This window comes from Blastomyces gilchristii, assembly GCF_000003855.2.
Source record: "Blastomyces gilchristii SLH14081 genomic scaffold supercont1.11, whole genome shotgun sequence".
In the NCBI taxonomy this organism is placed as follows: domain Eukaryota; kingdom Fungi; phylum Ascomycota; class Eurotiomycetes; order Onygenales; family Ajellomycetaceae; genus Blastomyces; species Blastomyces gilchristii.
Window position 1 is genome coordinate 431,147 of NW_003101672.1, and position 21,512 is coordinate 452,658.

Genomic DNA, 21,512 nt, shown 5'->3' on the forward strand with positions numbered 1-21,512 from the left:
ATGGATATGGGCAAGTTGTGCCGGGTGTGGGGGGGGGGGAAGCCTGAGGTGCCCGGGGGGGGAACAACTTAAGGAAGTGACTCCTGGTCCACGGTCCACGGTTGAAGAGCCTGCAGAAGCACGCTGCGCTGCGGTGAGGAGCGGCATCCCTCCGCCGCGGGCCAAGTGGTAGCCAACAGCAGCCCACCGCTGGGCCACCAGAGGCGCTGCGGCCTACCCAGGGCTATCAGCCTACGGGAGATCGTCCCACGCCCCGCCTAAAAGCAGCGCTGGGTTTGACGCGGTGGGTTAGTTAAAAAATCCGCCTAGCCTGTTAAGGGCTGTTGTGCGTTTTTCCAGTTCCAATAATACTAATAATAATAATAATATTAACAACAATTTACGCAGTAATTATTATTGCGGTGTGTGTGTGCCTGTCTCGAAGCGCCTAGCGTTTTCCCAGGCGAGAGTCCCCCCGGGCGCTGAGGGATTTATTCTTATTTAGGTGCCAGCATTCCCCCTTCAGGCACCTCTCTTTTCTCTTTTTTCTCTTCTTTTTTTACTGAACACTGTCACTCCTTCTTGCCCTCCTTCCATTCTCTTTCTACTAGCTGCATCCCGAACGGGGCAAAAATACAGCTTAGAGCAAGTAGTTATTCAAACACTTCTCCTCTTCTTCTTGGCTCCATTATATACCATATCTTGCCACCAAGATCACTCTTAACCATTTCTGCTTACCTACATGCCCTTGCCCAACCCCCTTTGTCCATTCCCTAGTATTCACAGCCTATTCCACCCACACATCCAAGATGTCGCGGAAAGATGACAAGGCCAAAGATAGCACTGCTATTGTGACTGTCAACATTGATGATTTCACCAGGACACGCGACAGTGTAAGTTAACCCGTCCTTCTGGTGATGCTGATGCTTTTTTTGTTCCTCCTCCCACTATCCCCAGCCCAACGAAAAGAGCGCGTCCCTGCGCCTGTACCCAAATCCGCCAAATCAAAACAAACACCAAACCCTCCGCGCATCACCCTCCCTTTACCTATAATCATAACAAATCCCTCTCCCCCCCTCTCCCTCAACCTCCCGTTATGTTTTGTATACCCCTCTACCGTTTCTTAGTGATCTCACTACTAGCGCCACGCGTTTCCTCTCACCCATCCCCATCCCTATCCCCCCATTAATCCCCCATTGCTTTCACTCTCGCCACCCACGCTGTACCTACCCAAAACTGCCAACACCAAAAAAGATCCACCACTCACCAACCCTCCCCTCAATGTCTTCTTCACGTGGCACCACCCCCGCCACCCCCCCTCACCCTCACCCTCACTCCTACTCCGGCTCCCAATCTCCTCCCCTCTCCACCACCACAAAGGCCTTCCTGGACTCTATCGCGCGCACCATTCGCCCCATCTCCGTCGCCTGCGACGAGCTCATCGCCGCTGCCACAGACCCAATAAATAATACAGCTCTAACATACATCCAGGTCATCGTCTCCCTCGCAACACTCCAATCAGCCGTGTCAGATCTATCGCGCGCGTACATCAACCATGCCAACACAGTGCTGAACCGTGGCCCGTCTACTCTCGACCTGGGTGGCATCACCTCTAGTCTGCTGGAGAATGGCTTACTCAGCGGCGCCCGTGTTCTTAGTCCAGGCGGTGGCATTGCGGGTGTTGCCCGCGGTCCCGGTGGTGTAGATACCACTGGAGGCAAGAAGAAGCGCAAGCGCGCCCCGCATGATCCCAATGCGCCTAAGCGTGCTTTGACCCCTTATTTCCTCTATATGCAACATAACCGTGCAACGATTGCAGAGGAGCTAGGTGAGAACGCGAGACCGAGGGGGGTTGCTGATGAAGGGACGAAGCGCTGGGCTGAGATGCCTGATCATGAGAAGCAGGTATTTATAACCCTCCCTTCTTTACTACTATACTACTACTACAATTTGTCCAATTTTACTAATAACCATGCCCTCCCCTAGATCTGGAAAAAAACTATCCGCGGAAAATCTAGCAGTGTACCAGGAGAAAATGCGCGCATATAAAGCCGGCCTGCCTATTCCTGAAGATGGGTATGCGACAGGCGCTGCGGTCAACGCTAATGTGGCTGCCGCCATGCAATTGCAACAGGGAGTCCACCACGCCGCGGCCGGCGAGGAAGAGGCTTCATCTGAAGGATCTGAACAGGAATCTGAAGAAGAGGAGGAGGAGGAGGAAGAAGAAGAAGAATCGTCCCCAGAACCTGTGCGGGAACCTACGCCTCCACGGACGAAGCGGCGGAGGACTACTGGCGGTGCTGCGGCTGCTGATGTGAAACCTGCGACTCCTCTGAGCGCGAGCACGAAGAAGGCGTCGCCGGAGAAGAAGATGAGGGGTGCTGCTGCAAAGAGGGAGAAGGAGAGGGAGGAGGCTGCTGCTGCGCTTACTGGAAGTGGGAAACTGAAGCGTGGTGCTGTGGCGGCCGCAGCGACTGAGACGCCGAAGGGGAAGGGGGGGAAGAAGAAGCGCAAGAGTGAGGCGGGGGATTGATTGATTGAATGAATGAATTAGGTTGATTTTGGTTTGGTTGGCTGATCGGGCTGTCGCGGGCTTACTATTTTTCGAGTTTTGTTTTGTTTTGTTTTCAAATTGTTGTGATGTTCATAGTTGTGGGTGTTTGTTCTTCTTTTTGTTCCCTTTGTTTCATTTGTCTTATGTTTTATTGTTTCTTTGCTTGTCACTTTTATGTAGTGTAGGAAATTTCGTTATTGTGAGTTTTTTTGATGTGAGTTTTTGAAATTGAGATGTCGTTTTCTTCTTATGTTCTTTTTTCTCTCTTTTTATTTACATCTGTAATCGGTGTTGATGGTTATTGATTTTGCTGCACGGAGTATGTGTACCTACCAGTATACATACAACTTTGAGCTGACTTGCTGGGGGTGGGGTATGTCGGCGTTGCTGGTGGGGTTTGTTTTAGTTTGGGTGAGCCAACCAGCTTTAAGACAAAAGGTGCTTTGGAAGGTTGATTGCCCGAATCGTCTTATAGTTCTAGTCTTGACAGTTGGTCTTGCGGAGTGACAGATGCCTACGAGGTATGGATGTTAATGGCTAGGGGGCGCAGCTTGACACCAGGGCGCAAGGCGATTCCAGGTTAGAACGGGGTGTTGAAGCTGCGGATCACCGCCGTGTTGACGCTCTTTCTAAAAATTCTTTTGAAAGCGCAACAAAAATATAATGTAACAAATAGTTCAACTAGACAAAACAACATCACCAGCAACACCCCAGTATCAATGAAATTTACAATAGTCAACACTTTGTATCATCCTTCTTCGTGGTGCCACTCCCATCTTCATAAAAATATGGCAGATCGTCTGGATATGTCTGGGTGCCGACGTTTCATCGCTCAGGACTCAGGAGCCAGCAAAGATCGGTAAACCACGGTTCCTGTAAGTTTTAGTGCCCTAGCCTTTCCCACTATTGTGGGCCATACATGGCATTTTTGGCATCACTCCCGAAGGGGCCTCCAATAAAACATGTCGAAGCCTGATTCTATCTTGAAACCAACCGGCTGGCGGGTCCGCGCCCTTATGAAAGATGAGTGGCGAGTAGCGCGCTTAATAGGGTTCGCCTGGGAGCTAGGCGGCTAAAGTTCCAGACAAGGAGAGTGACCACCCATCCGCTCCCTTACAACCTTGCGAACAGTGACCAACCGCCTTCACTCACTTCATTCTTCCTTGGCCACAGTATTTCTCCGTGCCCTCAAAATGGCTTCTCTCCTGGAATGGGCGAAAAGTACCTTTCGAAGAGCTCCCTCGCCCCATATACGCTTTCCGGCCACCGGGTTTGAAACTATCAATGCATCTAGAATACTCGATGAGGAAAGATTTGAAGATTTCAAGAAAGGGCGGTATTATCCTGTCAATATTGGTGACGTGTTTAGTTCGAAATACCAGGTCATTGGCAAGCTGGGATTTGGCATGACTTCCACAGTATGGCTCGCTCGTGATCTCGCGTAAGTCAGCCATGGTTTATCGGTATTTCAAGACTTGGACGTCGGGCTGATTCACGCAGAGGACACCAGTATGTGACACTGAAAGTGTATACACGCAACGAAGCTAGTCAGGAAGAGTTTCAGGTCTATAAGTATCTAAGCCAAGGGAATCCATCACATCCTGGCTATCCCCATGTGAGGACAGCTCTGGATATCTTCACCATCCCTCGTCCCGGAGGGGACCATCATTGTCTTGTCCAGAAGCCGATGTGGGAGAGTTTTAGAGATCTCCTGTATCGCCACCCAAGCCACCGATTTACTGAAAATCTACTCAGGTTTGGTCTAATACAGGTGTTTCTTGCGCTTGACTATCTGCATACTGAATGCAAGCTTGTTCATACGGGTTAGAAGAACTTCTTCCAGTTTCCTTACCAAAAAAAGGAAAGAAAGAAAGGAATTGTTCCTAATCGTGAAAGCTTTTTTGATTTACCTAGACATCAAGGCCGATAACATACTTCAGGAAATCGAGGACAAGTCGATTCTTGAAAGCTTTATGAACTCTGAAATGGAGAACCCTTCGCCTCGGAAATTTGTCAGAGGTGTACCAGTGTATGCTTCTCGGCGTTTGGAATTGCCAAAGACATTTGGTCGCGCAGTTCTGAGTGACTTTGGTTCTGCGGTGCAAGGCGATGAGAGGAGAAATCATGATGCGCAGCCTAATTTTTTCAAATCGCCAGAAGTGATGTTGAAAGCTGACTGGAGCTACCCGATTGATATTTGGAATGTTGGCCTCATGGTAATTCGTTTTTCTTTCTTTATTTTTTGTTTTAGTTTTATTTATCTATTTTGCTTTTTTTTTTTTTTTTTTTTTTTTTTTTTTTTTGAGTAGTGGAGAGGGGGTTTCCCCCAAATGATTCTCCTTCCACTTACTTCACGCTTTTTTATCACTAACTAGTGATGGGGGGGAAAAATAGGCCTGGCATTTGTTTGAGGGCAAGCACGTTTTCCGTGGTAAAGATTCTGACGGCACGTATTCAACACGTACGCATCTCGCGGAGGTAATTAGCCTCCTGGGCCCGCCTCCTTTAGACCTGCTCAATCGAGGGAATAGGAGCAGCGAATTTTTTACAGAGGATGGTACTATGTTCTCTTTCTTCCTCCCTTCTAGCCTAAACTAAAATACCCTCTAGCAAAAATGAAAATAGTGTGCTAATACAAAAGAAACTTTTACTTACAGGACAGTGGAAGCAAGACGGTATAGTGATACCGATACCGCAGCACGCAAGCTTAGAAGCGTCGGAGGAGTTTCTCGAAGGAAGGAATAAGGAGATGTTCCTGGCGTTTATGAGGGGGATGCTTCAGTGGCGGCCGGAGGATAGGAAGACAGCCAAGGAGCTTCTTGAGGATCCGTGGCTGAATAACCAGATACCCTCTTAAGCAGTGTATTTTGTGATGGATGGATTTTATTTGCTAAGAAGGCTGGGCTGAGGTTACATCTGAATTGATGCGGTCAAGCACTACGGAGAACAACGGCTGTATCGAATTACTCTGATATCCGGTGGGCGCCCAAGCTGGTCGACAATTAGGATAATCTCGCAATCAGCTTTTGCTAAGATTGTTTACCCCCATGGGGGTTTAAACGGGCGTGAGGTATGGAAGGGATGTCTTCTTCACAGCCGTTTGGGTGGGGAGAATCCAATACACTTTCCACAGGCCAGGAGAAGGCGCATGGTATATGCATAAGGGTGTTTTGGTTGGTTTACTTGTTTACTGCCGAGTTAGGACTATTTTTCCCATGGATGATTGATCCGATCTAAAGGATTGTCCATAGCAAAGTCGGGAATTATTGTGGAATAATGAGCTGCCCCGGGGGGGGAGGGATTGACATGTAGAATGTAGGGGGTAACGGTACTCCGCCACCTACAGTACAGAATGTCTCTTCAGATTGCCACGTCATGTCCTTCCAAGGCGAAGATAGGAAATTACTTTCAAGCCTGAATACCTACTCACGAGGAGACTTATTACCATCCTTTCATTATTGATATTCATAGGAGCCAGGGTTAGGAGTTTAGTGCTGTTGACAGGTGGTGAAGCCACATCTGTCTCTGAGTTAACTAGGTTATGACTAGATTTAGCGGACGCTGGCATTTTGGACTGAGAGGTTTACTGCCTTTAGTTTGACTTCTCTTGACCATTGGGATGCTTGAAGTAGCCTGCCACCGGTACCTGCGCGGCTCTCATACTACAGCTGTGTTTAACTTACATATTACCACTCATGCAGAAATTCTTAACACATTTTCCTAAGAATTTAGTTATATGTAATTGCAGCTCTACTCCTATCTCAGTTTGTATGACAATGCTGCTCTTCTCACGCAATTGACTGCAGGCCTGAATCATCTTCAAATAATGATTGATCCGGGAAAACTAGTGTTAGCGAAAATAGTTATGCAATCAAGAACACCACCTCAACCTCTTGATGTAGATTGAGAGAAGAAAGTGCCACTCCTGAAGACAAGACATGAATACATGCAGTAATCTCTTAGTAGTGCTGGCAGGTGGGAGGGCGACTAATAGTTAGAGATAGATATTCCATTATCCCCTCTCTGAAGTAAAAAGAAATAATTGAACAAGTTTGAAAATCTCAATGACATCAGATTGCTTTACCCCAATAATTTAAATTTAATGAAGTAATGAAAATGCGTTGAGCAGGTAGTTAAGTTGTCTGTGTTACTCTGCGTTTTTCTTCGGCCCGGCTCTGTGGAAGTGGAGCCGAGATTTCGGCATTCTGGATAAGATACGAAAAAAGACATGAAAAGGCTCAATGGGGAACCTTGGAATGGAGTGGGGGGTGCGCGGTGCGGGGCGCGTGATTGGGTCAAAAGGTTATGTTAGTTACTCTTATAGGACAAGAGTGACAAAGAGAGTTTAACTATATAGTTAACTTAAGTTACCGCTTCTTTCTGCCCTGCTTTTTCATTCGCATTTCGGGACACGTTTCTACTGATGACTACAATAGTAAACTGATATCAGCACACCACACACATACAGTGATTCTGCTATCTACCCCACCACCCAGTGCAGGGTTTCTCAATTGCTGATATCTAGCTTGCTCTCTGTGGCTGGTTCGTTTTCTATAACTAATTCACCTACAGGGATAGCGTGCGTGTTGCTAGACGGCCGGCGACGGCAACTAGAGTAATCTGTGAAGATCTTCTAGAGCACACAGAAGTAGAGAGAACAATCGGCAAGCCAAGGGGGCAGGGCTTGATTAAATAATCACTTGATTGACATTGATTGATTGATTGATTCCAAGCTTTGCTGGCGAGATGCAGCTAATTCCCAGAGAGGTAACTCTTGATGCTATTCCTGTCTCCCGGTTCTGTTCATGTTCTTGATGGAATTTACTTAATTCAATATCGTTGTTTCTTGCAATTTTAAACAAAAGACCTTCGCGGCTTGTGTTTAGAGATACACATCATTTTCTCAATGGACTTGATCTATTTTTCATTTTTTGCTTGCATTCATCGAAGTCGAAGTATATACTGACTGACATTTTCTACCTGACAACAGCTCGACAAGCTCACCATCTCCCAGGTTGGCTTTCTTGCTCAGCGGCGTCTGGCTCGTGGAGTTAGGCTGAATCATGCGGAGGCAACGGTCCGTAGTATTCAATTTTCTCATACTGCATTAAACGCCCCCTATTAAAATATTGTTTGCTTTCGTCACTGATTACATGGTTAGTTGCAAACAATGCTAACTTGGGAGAGAATTCTAGGCATTGATCGCATCTAACATACAAGAGGTATGGGTCTTATTTAATATGATGATATGATGATAAATATGCCTTCATACGATCCTAAAAGCTGACATCTTACAGCTTATCCGTGATGGGAACCACACAGTGGCCGATCTAATGGCCATTGGCAAGATGATGCTGGGACGCCGTCATGTTCTTCCATCTGTGACCTCCACCCTTCATGAGATCTTTGTTGAGGGTACTTTCCCCACTGGCACGTATCTCGTAACCATCCACGAACCCATTAGCACCGAAGACGGTGATTTGGAAAAGGCCTTGTACGGCAGTTTCTTGCCAGTACCTTCAAAGGATATCTTCCCAGACCCCCACCCAGAAGATTATCACCCCCTGAAAATGCCAGGGGCAGTTATTCCAGTGAAGGAATCCAGAATTGTACTAAATGAGGGGCGTAAAAGACTGTCTCTTAAAGTAACTAGTAAGGGGGATAGACCCATTCAAGTTCGTTATATTCTGTCCATCCCGTTTCCCCATACCGGCGCAAATTTTCGAGACTTGCTGACAGACAGATTCCTTAGGTTGGCTCTCATTACCATTTCATCGAGGTCAACCCTTATCTGGATTTTGATCGGCTCAAATCATATGGCTACCGCCTTGATATCCCCGCAGGGACAGCGATCCGGTTCGAGCCGGGAGACACGAAAACGGTTACTCTCGTTGAGATTGGGGGAAACAAGGAAATTCGGGGTGGTAGTTTCCTGGCCAATGGTAAAGTAGACATCACCAAGGCAGACGAAATTATTGAACGGCTTCAAAAAGCGGGATTCGCACATACCCCTGAGCCAGCGGGCGATATGGCACATATAAACGCGCATTCCATGGATAGAGAATCGTACCTGCGCATGTTCGGTGCCACCACCGGTGATCTTATCAGATTAGGCTCAACCGACCTATGGGTAAAAGTCGAGAGGGACCTAACTTCGTTTGGGGATGAGTGTACATTTGGAGGAGGCAAGACATTGAGAGAAGGCATGGGCCAAGCTTCCGGAAGATGCTCGGATGAGGCGTTGGACACCGTTATTACGAACGCACTGATTATCGATTGGAGCGGGATCTATGTTGCCGATATTGGCATCAAGGAGGGGAATATTGTGGGTATCGGAAAAGCTGGGAACCCGGACATTATGGATGGTGTCCATCCGAAGATGATTGTTGGAGCCGGTACCGATGTAATTTCTGGAGAAAGGAAAATAGTTACCGCTGGTGGCGTGGATACTCATATTCATTTTATCACCCCTGACCAGGTGGATGAGGCTCTGGCCTCAGGTATCACCACGATGTTGGGCGGAGGCACAGGCCCCAGTACTGGAACAAATGCAACGACATGTACGCCAGGGCCAAATCATATGAAGAATATGATCCAGGCCTGCGACGACTTCCCAATGAATTTTGGGATCACTGGTAAAGGGAATGATAGTCAGCCCCAAAGTCTGAGAGAGCAGATTCGTGCTGGAGCAGCAGGTCTGAAACTTCATGAAGATTGGGGCTGCACTCCCGCAGCAATCGATACGTGCCTTTCAGTTTGCGATGAGTATGACGTGCAATGCCTCATCCACACCGACACACTTAACGAATCTGGCTTCGTTGAACAATCAATCCAAGCATTCAAGGATCGCGTTATCCACACCTACCATACCGAGGGAGCAGGAGGTGGTCATGCGCCGGATATCATCTCAGTCGTCAAGCACCCCAACGTCCTACCAAGCAGCACCAACCCCACGCGCCCATTCACTTTAAATACTCTCGACGAGCACCTCGACATGGTCATGGTGTGCCATCATCTTTCCAAAAACATTCGCGAGGACGTCGCATTCGCCGAGAGCCGTATTCGCGCCGAGACAATTGCTGCGGAAGACGTGCTGCATGACCTAGGCGCCATCAGCATGATGTCCTCGGATTCCCAGGCTATGGGTCGCTGCGGCGAGGTGGTCCTTCGAACGTGGAACACGGCACACAAGAACAAACTGCAGCGTGGTACCTTAAAAGAAGACGAAGGAACAGGCGCGGATAATTTTAGAGTAAAGAGATATATCAGCAAGTACACAATTAACCCGGCAATCGCGCAGGGAATGTCCCACCTCATTGGCAGTGTTGAGGTGGGAAAAGTTGCGGATCTTGTTATGTGGAAGTTTGCGAATTTCGGGACGAAACCCAGTATGGTGATAAAGTCTGGTATGATTGCTATGGCGATGGTGGTATGTTAACGCGAGAAATACATTCTTGGGAAAACCGAAGTGCCTCTTGGTGATCGATGTGAGAGCTAATAGGGGGCTTTAAACAGGGTGACTCGAACGGATCGATATCAACGATTGAACCCATGGTGATGAGCAGGATGTATGCGGTGAGTCTAGTCTCGAGTTCTCTATTCCCTAAAACGCCCTATTTTTTCCCCCTGCTTTAGCTCGATCACTAATAAATCTACCCACAGAGCCGTGTCCCTAGAACCTCCATAATGTTCGTCTCCCAAGCATCACAAAACCTAGGCATAATTGATTCGTACGGGATCAAGAAGCGCGTAGAAGCAGTACGGAACTGTCGAAATATAAGCAAGAAGGATATGAAATTCAACGATGTGATGCCGAAAATGAGAGTTGATCCAGAGAGCTATGTAAGTTTCTTTTTTCTTTTTTAATTCCCTTACCCCTTCTACATTCGCCTCCACGCTAGGGGTTGTCCTGCCAATGTAGGGCGCGCTGTCTGCAACAGAACTATTATCACTGTAAGGACGAGGAGGACTTCTGCTAACATAAAACCTTCCTTTTCTGCTCTTCTTGCAAATAGGTTGTCGAAGCGGATGGGATGATTTGTGAGGCCGAGCCGTCTGCACGGCTACCATTAACGCAGGAATATTTTGTTTTTTAGGTGCCTCTATCTTTCTTTTTCCTTTTTTTAATATATATATAAAAATGTTTTGCTCATAAATCCCCCCCGCATCATCCCCTAGATATATCCATTGGAATTTGTGCGGGTGGTTGGAGCGCGCACATGGGAAGGTAAAAGTACGTTCTATACCTCTGTGCTTAAGGCTTGCTAGCACATATTTTTTTATCTACTTGATGTATGATTAGCTGAAATTAAAAAGTTGGGAAATAAGAAATGATATGAAGGTATTGTGTCTTTCTAGATTCTAGAGTACTTCCAGCATAGCTAATCTTTGAAACCGAGAGTGCTCCTTTTCCGTTTGAAGAAAATTTACTATTGAGGAATGCATGATATCTACTCCAGACACCTTAGAGGAGAGGTGGCCTGTTCCTTGGGTACGCTATTATTCAGAGTAGTGGAGAGGTGTCGCCAGGTAGTCAACAGTCAACGGAGGAAACGAAGCGAAAGAGAGAGAATAATAGCAAGGCGTTTATCATTCTCCGACACAGACCAGCGAATATACCACTTTCCCATCACACAGATAGACTGAAGATATGAATGAAGATCACCCAAATAAATCCTGCCACCGTAATTCCACGAAATAAAAATTAAAATCACGCCGCTCCACACCTCCCACTTAACACCCCCTCTTCTTTAAAACAAAGGAGAAAATAACAACTGGCAAAACTCATACATAAACGTATGCTGTCCAACCTCTCCCCCACTCTGCGAGGCACTCACAGCTCCACTTCCTCCTCGGTATGATTATTGCCCGCGCTGACAAGCGAGTGGATGCTAGACCATGCCTCGTACGTGCCTACCCGAGCCGCGCGGTACGCGGCGATGCGACGTTTCCTTCTTTCACTTGTCGTGCTGGAGTCTGCTGTGGTGGTTTGTTCGAGATCAAAGGCGGATTGGAAGAGTGAGAGGTGGGTTTCGGGGCTATCAGCTTGGCTGTCGTCGTCGTCGTCGTCGTTGTAGTTACGGTTATTGTTATTGGCGCCGGTGGATGTTTGACTGTTATTACCACCCTGGGTCGTGTGTTGCTGAGAAAAGTGGAGGGAAAGGGATGTGCTGAGGTTTTGAGACTGGGATTGGGCTTGGGCTTGAGCTTGGGCATTTGAGGTTCGCTGTGAAGAATCATCAATCTCAGTTCCAAAGTCTGAAAGTGACGATGGTAGGTGGAATTCCAGTTCATGGTTTAGGTGTTTTTCTTTCAGAGCATGTTTTATTGCGATCAGTTGGGAGTTCACGGATGACATTTGCGAGGTCATATCGTTGCGCGATTCTAGGTTTATGTTTTGTGATGTCTGCTGGCAGACGCGTCGCGCAGCTGCGGGACAAAGATCAGCTTCTTGAATCTGCAATTCTGGCAAACGGTCCGAATTGGAATCGTGTTTACTTTCGTGGATTGCAGCTATTGGGATAACTGGAGGCAGTTCGGTCTCTTGAATGAGCAGTATATCCGAATCCGACTGCTGTGTTGAATTTATCGAGGATGAGGAATCGCTTCTTATCCGTCTCCGCTTCTGCGGTCGGTGTTCCGCCTGCTTGATAGTCCTTCTCATGAGCTCGTCGTGGGCAAAATTGGCGCCAGAACATAGGTGGCCAAATAACGTGCACATGGACACGTCTTCATTCCAGGTCGCAGGGTCTACCGTGCAAGGGAAGATATCCTGTGGTTTGAAGGCTTTGACGAAATTGCAGAGTTCGGCGTAGGAGGAGTGACGGGAATAGGGAAAACGCTGTTCATATGTTACTTTAAGATACCCAGAAAAATAAATAAAATTGAATTGGATTGATGAAGTCAAAGGACAATAAAATGGGGTCGGGTTCGTTTCTTACTATTGTGTTTGGAAGGTTACGTCCAGGTTGTCCCTGTCCAAATTTCGGTAAATTGGCGGCGGAGGGATTCGATAGGTTCTCTGCTGGTGGTCCTCGACTTAGAATACTCACGAGTTGCTGGACTGAGATCTCATCATCTTCCTTTATACCATAGGCATCAAGTGACAACGATTTCGAGTTCGAATTACGTGCTTCTGACAAAGCAGCTATTATCGACGCTCGGATTTCCTCGTCCTGAATACGTTCAGAGCATACGTTTAAAAGCTGCTGAAATGCAAAATCATCTTGTAGCTCCAGTTCATGGCTTTGGTAAAGGTCGCCTTGTCCGCCACCAGCGCCCAGTTCAGGAATCTCGGAGCCGTCATCCATACGTGATACAATGGGAGTAATATATACGGAAGGGCCTTTGGAAATGGATGAGCAGACCATACCAGGTTCGCAACTATGGATTCTAGCTCCATGATCGACAGTCAAGCAGCCAGGAATTTGTGTATTGCCGAGCTGGAATCCGCAAAGGAATGGTGCTTCATCAACACCAAAGCCATTCGTAACCCGTGTCGTTAGAGATCGGTACACGCCCATCTGATATTCGTCAACATGGATCTAGCTCCATTCGTTAGCTTCAACTCTTAAGTCAACGTAAATGAAATCGTGTTTTTTACCCGGGTGTTAAGCGCGGCTGACAACGCTAGCCAGACATCTTCATAGCCAAAGGTCCACACGCGTAGATAGAATAGAGTGCTATCTGGATAGGTCTGTATCTTCTCTAAAAGTTCTCTGATTCCTTCTGCTTTTGAGGGAAAGGATTGATACACGTTGGATTTCGTAGCGAAGGTGGTATCGAGATAGATCTTATCAAGCCGCTTGCTTCCAAGGGTATATGGAATGAGGACAGGGTGCCTGATAAGGTTATCCACCCACCAAGATTCCGCTATGAGATAAAATAAAATAATTATTACCCGCGGTAACGAAAAACAAACAAAAATAGGAGGCGTAATCTCGGTTATGTTCGATTGTAATAAAATATGCAAACCCAGGTGACATAAAAGTGTCAGCTATACGGAAGACTTACCTCGAATATCGCCGGTATACAGGATGGCTTTCCTATTCCCCTCTATGAGGAACATAACAGCCCCAGGACAATGGTTAGCATCGAAGAGAGTGACTCGAACATTATTTCTCGGGCTCAGCTCGATCTCCGTTGGAACTTGCAGCGGAATGGGACGCTAGACGACACTTGTGTTAATCGCAAGCCCCTTGTGTATCCAAGGTCACGCATGGAGAGGCCATGCATACCAATAGTTTAGATAGGTGTTTGTAGTGCTTCTTCCTTGACTCCAAGATCCCCTTGCTAAAATTTATGCGATGGGGGTACTTCTCAAGGCGGAGAAGGATCTAGGAGCGGACCGGACTAGAGTTAGTGATAGGTGTTCAGCCAGTACGGGAAGACGTGGGTTACTCTACCTCTCGCGTAGCAGCTGAGCAGTATATGAACGGTGCTCTCAGTGACTCGAGGCCCTGAAGATGGTCGCTGTGAACATGGCTGAGAAAGCATGCCAGTGGAGCTGGCCGATCAGGGTTTTTTCGAAAGTAATCAACTACTCAATCAAGCATCCGAAAGTCAATATATATTGATTATCCAATCAATCCGAAAGACATCAAGATGGAACTCTTTACTTCGAATTTGAGGGAATTCTGTGATGTTCTTTTTAGCAAATATCAAACTGACGACAGGCAGGGGCTTCCTAACCTTCAACAATGCCATCGAAGGTGGACATGGTCAGCAAGCACTTGGGCTGCAGTACTTCTTACTTCAAGTAACATTGACGCATTCCCATCTCGCACCCAAGAGTTTTACATTTTCCTGAACATATGTTTTCTCAAAGAGCTTGATCAATTGAGTGTACGGAGTATCTGGGGGATGTCACTTAAAATGCCACGGCACGTTTTAGTGGCCTTTTTTTTTTTTTTGCCAGTGCTGCTTTTAGATCATCATGCCATCACATCACTGTTCGCGAGCTCACTTCGAGGCTCATCGTCTCCTCCAGAAATAGCTTGCGACCAATCTACGATGATTAGGGTATAGTTATAAGTTCGTGCTGCACTTCTGGTGCGGCACGAGTCGCTTTCTTTCTTACTCATCTCTTTTGGTGCTCACTTATTTGTCTTAAGCTCTCCGGATTGTCTTTTACCATGGGTATTCCCACCAAGCGCAAGCCTCCAGCTCCATCACTGGATGGATATGATCAATAGGTCAAGAGAGCCACCAAAGCCAGTCTTCGAGGAGTCAACAATGTGTGCCATAGCGACTGTGGCAAAGAGTTTCCATCGGTACATCCCCCTGATCAGCATAGTCTCACCTTGAAGGCTGCTTTAGCCTGACAGGTTTGTCCAAGTATTGGAACCGGCCGACCCTCATCACTCGCTTAAAAATGTGGAGTTGAGCGTTCGCAGGCATTTTCTACGGTGGTACCTCGAGAGTCACAATGTTGTATCTTTGGATGGCTTCCTTGTCAAAGCTCGATTCTTCAGACTGCACTATTGTTATATGTTGGGTCATGAGTTCCCCTAGACCCTGAAGCAATAAACAAAGAATGCATGTGTTTAAACCCTTACTTATTCTGTTGATCATTGCTAACAATTTTTCCAGTTAATATGTGGACAACTTAAGGAAGAGTACGGCCTTAGTGAGACCAAAAGATTTTAGCCTCCAGTCAATGCGGACGACCTTCTTAGCAAGCTGTACTTTGATCTCGCCATCTCAGATGTGTACTTTCCAACTGAATGGCAAAGGACACAACATGAGACTGTGCGCAAGATGATGACCTCCACGAGCGCACGGCCAGGAACTCTGCTTTGGGCTTCCGGGTGCTGCAAGAAGAAGAAAGATGCACTCTGCTGGGGGGACACTGAGCTGTTCATTGTTATTGACCCCGAGCGCCCTAACTGCAAGGTTCTCCTTATGAGAGTGCGGCACCGACTCAATAAGGGTAAAAGGAACAAGGGAAGAGCGTACATACCATCTCCTGTCCATGAAACCTTTACCTAAACAAGTCGTCGCTAGGCCGAGATTCTCCTACTTGAACGCAACGACAACCTCGGATTGGGTGTAATCCAGGACGTCTTCCAGTTTGCCTTTGAAGATGACGCCTTCAGCAGCAACAGGATCCAAGAAGCCCAAGATATCTGATGTTCCTGCTCACAGGAAGAGTGTGCCAATCCATTTCAAGAAAGAAATGGAGCGTATACCGATATTCCAATCTACAACTCGAGATAAAGAGGGGAACTGGATCACCCACCCCACAGAACCTCTTACCTATACACAGTTCTGTGAAGATGAACGCAGGCTCGATAGAGCTTGGGGCGCGGCGGACAATGGAAGTCCTTACAAATATCGGAAAAGTAATGCAGCCGCTATAGCAGGTTAGTCTACATCAACCATACATATGTTTAGACTGCAGACAGATGACTAATGTTTATCAGCAGACTTGACACCCGAAAGACGGATGCAGATTATGGGGCACTCTAGAGGCAATATCTTCTTAGCCTACATTAATGAACTAGTGGACACCGACACGCAATCTGTTTTCCTGGGAACCCCCACCAGATGCTATGATCAGGCTCTCCACCAACTCAAGCATCACTCGTGATCCATCAGCACCACGCGGCCTGACACCCGCTCAGAGGCGGAGTGTTGAAGGAGGCCCAAACCTGATGGCACTTGAGAGAGACTGCATAGAGTTTCGGGACGCATTGATTACAGAATATGGTACACTAAGTAAAATAAAGGACATGACCATACTCCAGGACTATCGACAGCGATGCAACAAAGTCTGAACCACACGCAGGCTACTGCTGAAAGAGACAGGGGACAAAGCCTACCAAGATCACTTTGACAATATCGGCGATATCATCATTGAGATGAACTACAGCGGGGAGGGTTGTCCATACAACCTTGGCACCTCCTCATTCTGCCTAAACGGAAAGCCTTGGTCGCAATTGAGTTCCAGAATCGTGATGTGAACACTGTTCCCGATGAAGAGCTTATGGAAGATCGTATAAAGTCCCTAGACCTTCGCCTAACTTTAAGCCGCCTGACCATTCCTAGGCACCTTGCCTCAAGACCAAAAGCCCTCGCTGAAGACATTTTGTCCAATGATAAGTGGAGCCCGAGTGGTCTGGAATGCCCACTATGTCTAAACCATGACAGTTTCCATCCGCAAGTACAGCAATTCAGCTACTGCAACAAGTATGTGCTGAGACGCCATAAAGAGAAGACCCATCTGCAGCATATGGACTTTTCCAAGGCAATACGGTGTTCATATCTTGATTGTGGGAAACTTCTGACCTCCGCGGAACAATCCTCTGCCATTTCACAACTGCGCATGGGACTCAGTTGCCAATGGGGTGGCGCCACACTTGACTACAACAATGCACTCCAGTTATTAGAGTAGTTACAAACACTCCAAAGCCCAGCACTGGCCTCAACACTTAAACCGGAAGCCCAGGCTAAAGACATTCTATCCCCAGAAAAGTTCCCGTGTTGTAGCCCAACTGGCCTAGAGTGTCCAGATTGTTTGAACAGTGATAGATTCCACCCCCAAGCACGGCAGTTCCGCTATTGCAATATCTATGCGCCGAAAGACCATCTTCAGACTGTTCTTCTGAGGCGGATAGACTTTTCTAAAGCCTTATCGTGATTGTGGGAAATTTTTGACCTCGGCAACACAACATCTTAACATGTAGCAACTCGTGCATGGGACCCGGTTGCCGAAGAGATATTTTCTCTTGCTAATGCTGTCTAATTTTTCTGTTTCTGTTTTTTTCTGAATTTATGGTACCAGGTGGTTCACCCAGCGGCACACCTGCCTCCTCTGGCAGGCTTGAAGTGTTTCCATCTATTGGGTGCTACCCACTCAGCCCTTCTTCAGAAAAGGGCGGAAAGAATGCAAGAAAGATGTCTCACTTGACAGTGAAGGATGTCAGATTCCTTCGCGCTGGATCACTGGCCGGCATACAGATATTATCAAGATAAAGATATTCTCTGTTCAAGAGGAATGACGTGCCGTCTGCCATTCCACATCTAGTGACCATTTTCCCTCAATATCTGTAGTCAGTGAAGGATAGGTACTTTGCGCAGGGTCCGTCACGCTCGGCACGGGGCTGGTTCCGGGAACCGGTGCCATTCTGGAAGTCCTATGGAAAGCTAATGGATGGAAAAACTAAGATATTGCTAGCTGAACAAACTGACTTTATAACTGCCCGGAGTCCTGCATTGACATGTTGAGTGTATTTGGCGGTACTTTATGCATCTTTAGGGGTGTAAATCCAGTGATGAGAGGGTAAAAATGATGCATCGCTGCAAGGAAAACTTGTCTATATAGGCCGACCAAAAGCCGTAGTTGAAGGGGCTGTGCTCCTGTTGATGAGCTGATGTTTGTGTAGAGAACTATAGAAAGTAACCACAAGTTAAAACCTAAAATGTGATTATAAATTGAAAAAAATAAGAAAGTGATATCATTTAATCTCATCTAATCTCATTCTTGATATTTATTGATATGAAAAAGTAATAATTTTTGATAACACTCAATGAACACTGTATTAAAAATACTGTAAAATATAATTGAATTCTACAGTAAATGAATATTATTATAATATATTTGTATAGAAAACTTAAAAACAGTCTATATAAAATAATCTATATATTTTAAAGAAAAAACTTTATACATACTAGTTTACACAGTTCAAGAATTCTTATATAAATAGAGAAAATGATACTATTTCATTCTCTCTTTTAGAAATAACTAAGAAATCATCAAAGTAGTATTTTGTTATTTTATAGAAGAAAATTTACTGACTCTGTATAAAAGTAAAGTTTTCTCTTTATATATTCTATTCTTATTATATCTTATATATAAATGATATTATAAAGTAAATTAAATTCGTATAAAAAGAGTGAAAAGCTACTCAGCACTACTTAGAAGCTTTAATATAGTTAATAAGTATAATTGTGGCGGGCTGCGCCCGATCAATTATATAGACTATTCTGTTACACTTCATAGATTCTTCCGTTCCACTATTGAACATGTACACCCTGATTCTTGGCCATTCTCAATCGCCGATCCTCAGCCGCCATGAACGTGTATAGATTCTTCCGCCCCAGAGCTCCACTGTGTACATCACCACATACATGTATAGATATCCATTCTGATCACTGATTTCTACACTTTCTCTTTCTTTTTCTTCTTTAACATTTTTCTCTTTGTTATATAAGATCTATCAATATTATACTGATCTATTCAGTGTAGATCTCTTACACTAGAAAAATATTCATCATCTTCTTATTAGAAAATGATTATTCATGCATTATCTTCTCATCAGAAACAATTATTTATCAAGAGATATTCAAATGCATAACAATACATAAGAAATAGAGAAACAGTTAAACAGTTAAACAGACACTGAGTTCTCAGATAGAAGCTTGCTCATCAGTCATTTTAGCCCTGTAATAAGATTTTATAAAGAGAATGTCAGTGAAAGATCTGAGAGTTCTGACACTCAGATATATAAGATATTTATACAATTACACTTCTTCAGATTTCACAGATATCACACATTTAATAAATGATATAATCATATCTAATAATAATATAAGAGAATCTCTGAACATAAGTATAGACACAGTGTCACAGTGACTCTGAGTAATATTGAAACTATAATAATAATAAATAGCTGATATACATGCAACTCAATAACATCAATACAAAGAGATTTAATAATTAACTCACATAATTTCAATATCTATAGAATTAAATATAAAAGTGCTGAAAGAACACTTAGATACTCTTATATATTTCAATACTTTCAATCTCACTCTCTACTCATTATGAAGAATGAAAATGCTTGTGAAACTGAGTGTAGATGAAGATGTCATCAGTTCATTAATTAGTCAAGATTAATATATTGATGAATAATTGAAAGATTGTATGAAACAGAAGTTTCATTCATAAATAAAAGCATGTGAATCAGTGTTACAAATGCCTGATAATATCATGAAATATCTTGATATTTTGTTTCAAGACACTGTTATACAACAGAAAGTATTAGATTAATTATAGAGTACTTAACAGAGAAACACTTCTCTTACAACATTTATTTCTGACTTCAACACTAAGATTCTAGAAGTAAATAATCAATCTTGAGAGAATCAAATAAAGATTAGCATGCTTAAGAAGATATTAACTTTTGAACTCTTACAGATTCTTATAAGTGTAGATAAAGATCAGACTTATGAAGACTTCTGCACACAGCTTCAGACAATGAATGATTATCTTATCAAGTTCAAGAGTATACAGAACAGTGATAGAAGACATTATATCTCAGTAACTTATTCATCTATACTAAGAAATAACAATGATGCAGATGCTCTGAATTGAGTAGACTTGAATATCTATATATAAGCAAGAATCTTCACTGTTCAAACAGGCTTTCAAATCCCTGAGATCACTTCTGAAGAAGTTGCTGATTGACATCAATATGAAGTATACATCAACTGTAACTGATTAGAATACATTACTTTTAACTGCTGATTAATCTATGTATCTTCATACTCAAGAGAAAGATCAGCATCTTCTCAATCAAGAGAAAGATCAGTGTCTTCTTATTTAAAGAATGAATTAGTGTCTGTCTGTGTCAACTACATTGCAGTGAAAGAAGATTCAGAAGATAATTATAAGAATGTCTCAATGAAACAGAGAAAAGATTAGCTTCTATTCAAATTTGTAAACAGAAGCTTGAAGAGATTGAATGACAATGATTTGAAGAGAAAATAATAATGAATGCAATTCTTGTATCTACTGTAATTGATAACATGTATAATATGAAAGTCATAATAGACAGCAGTCTATACTACTATACAATGATAAAATCTTCAGTTATAAGACATTATAATCTTCAGTATATTCTCTTATCAAGATTCTGACTTCTCACAGAATTTGATGATTCAAAAGACATTTATACTCATTATATAGTGAAGCTGATTATAGATGTGAAAGAACATCAATATGAAGATGTCTATATATATGAAGTTAATAATCTTGATTACAATCTTATGTTAGAACTTATCTGACTATCTAAACAAGGCATCTTATTGAATACTTAAAACAGAAGCTTAATATTCTCTAACAATGATAGAGTTCATAAGAATAATATTCACAAGACTATGAATCTGACACAGATCTCTGTTAACACCTATAAAATACTCAGAAAAAGAAGTCACTGAAAGAATTATTGATAGCAGAATTATATATCAATCTATTTCATCAGTCTGACTGATATTAAAAAGACTCTAGAAAAGTTATTCTATATTATAATAATAGATTCTTGTATGAAACTTTCTCAATAATATTATGAATATCTAGATGTCTTCTGATAAGATAATAATACTACAAATCTATCTCTCTTACAAGGTTCAGAAGTGAATCACAGTATCAAGTTGAAAAAGAAGAATAGTAAAAACTCTGAATCATCATAAGACTCTCTTTATAATATATCTCAAGATGAACTTCTTCTTCTCTGAAAGACACTCAATGATCTATTAGATAAGAAATTCATACATATTAATAACTCTTCTACTGTAGCTTCTATTCTCTTTGCAAAGAAGTCAGATAAAGAACTCTGATTCTGTGTGAACTATCAAGATCTGAACAGATTGACAAAGAAAGATTAATATCTCTTATCTCTTATCAATGAAACTCTAGCACAGATCAGATAAGCTCAATAATTTATAAAGCTAGATATCATCACTGTGTTTTATAAGATTTGTATCACTGAAGAAGATGAATGACTTACAGTATTAAACATATTATAATCTCTTTGAATAAATAGTCACACTCTTTGAACTGACTAACACTCTTAGTATATTTCAGAAGTATATCAACTGAGCACTTCAAGATTTTCTTGATAAGTTTGTATCTACTTATCTAAATAATATTCTCATCTTTACTAATAAATTCAGAAAAGAATATCAAGAATATGTA

The 21,512-nt window shown here is 43.9% G+C and overlaps 5 protein-coding genes across 6 annotated transcripts; 4 read left to right on the forward strand and 1 right to left on the reverse strand.

Moving 5' to 3' along the window:
- Positions 1-788: 788 nt before the first annotated feature.
- BDBG_05361 (HMG box protein) lies at positions 789-2,512 on the forward strand (the record flags this gene model as incomplete). The annotated part of the gene is made up of 3 exons (XM_031722108.1): positions 789-872; positions 1,471-1,884; positions 2,009-2,512. 3 exons carry the CDS (start codon positions 789-791, stop codon positions 2,510-2,512), a joined length of 1,002 nt encoding a protein of 333 aa, XP_031578922.1.
- A 1,059-nt stretch (positions 2,513-3,571) lies between these two features.
- Positions 3,572-6,450, forward strand: BDBG_05362. Of its 2 annotated transcripts, none has more exons than XM_002623808.2 (5): positions 3,572-3,974; positions 4,034-4,356; positions 4,448-4,749; positions 4,928-5,090; positions 5,191-6,450. In XM_002623808.2, the coding sequence occupies exons 1-5, from the start codon at positions 3,727-3,729 to the stop codon at positions 5,388-5,390; spliced, it is 1,236 nt and encodes a 411-aa protein (XP_002623854.1). In that variant the 5' UTR covers positions 3,572-3,726; the 3' UTR covers positions 5,391-6,450. The 2 variants fall into 2 exon arrangements, with proteins under 2 accessions (XP_002623854.1, XP_031578923.1); XM_031722109.1 differs by having other exon boundaries at positions 3,588-3,974; positions 4,909-5,090; positions 5,191-6,334.
- Positions 6,451-6,772: 322 nt separating this feature from the next.
- BDBG_05363 (urease) lies at positions 6,773-11,253 on the forward strand. The gene is made up of 8 exons (XM_031722110.1): positions 6,773-7,300; positions 7,524-7,610; positions 7,729-7,755; positions 7,831-8,208; positions 8,286-9,962; positions 10,049-10,108; positions 10,196-10,375; positions 10,549-11,253. Exons 1-8 carry the CDS (start codon positions 7,280-7,282, stop codon positions 10,627-10,629), a joined length of 2,511 nt encoding a protein of 836 aa, XP_031578924.1. The 5' UTR covers positions 6,773-7,279; the 3' UTR covers positions 10,630-11,253.
- On the reverse strand, positions 10,774-14,653 carry BDBG_05364 (DNA repair protein). Its single transcript, XM_002623810.2, has 8 exons — positions 14,225-14,653; positions 14,152-14,169; positions 13,939-14,072; positions 13,771-13,869; positions 13,547-13,700; positions 13,137-13,405; positions 12,475-13,077; positions 10,774-12,374 (listed from the first exon to the last, which is right to left on the reverse strand). The coding sequence occupies exons 1-8, from the start codon at positions 14,250-14,252 to the stop codon at positions 11,367-11,369; spliced, it is 2,313 nt and encodes a 770-aa protein (XP_002623856.2). The 5' UTR covers positions 14,253-14,653; the 3' UTR covers positions 10,774-11,366.
- Positions 14,654-14,767: 114 nt separating this feature from the next.
- On the forward strand, positions 14,768-16,928 carry BDBG_05365 (FluG domain-containing protein; the record flags this gene model as incomplete). Its single annotated transcript, XM_031722111.1, has 5 exons — positions 14,768-14,805; positions 15,211-15,486; positions 15,593-15,897; positions 16,082-16,305; positions 16,407-16,928. The coding sequence occupies 5 exons, from the start codon at positions 14,768-14,770 to the stop codon at positions 16,926-16,928; spliced, it is 1,365 nt and encodes a 454-aa protein (XP_031578925.1).
- Between the last annotated feature and the right edge of the window lie 4,584 nt (positions 16,929-21,512).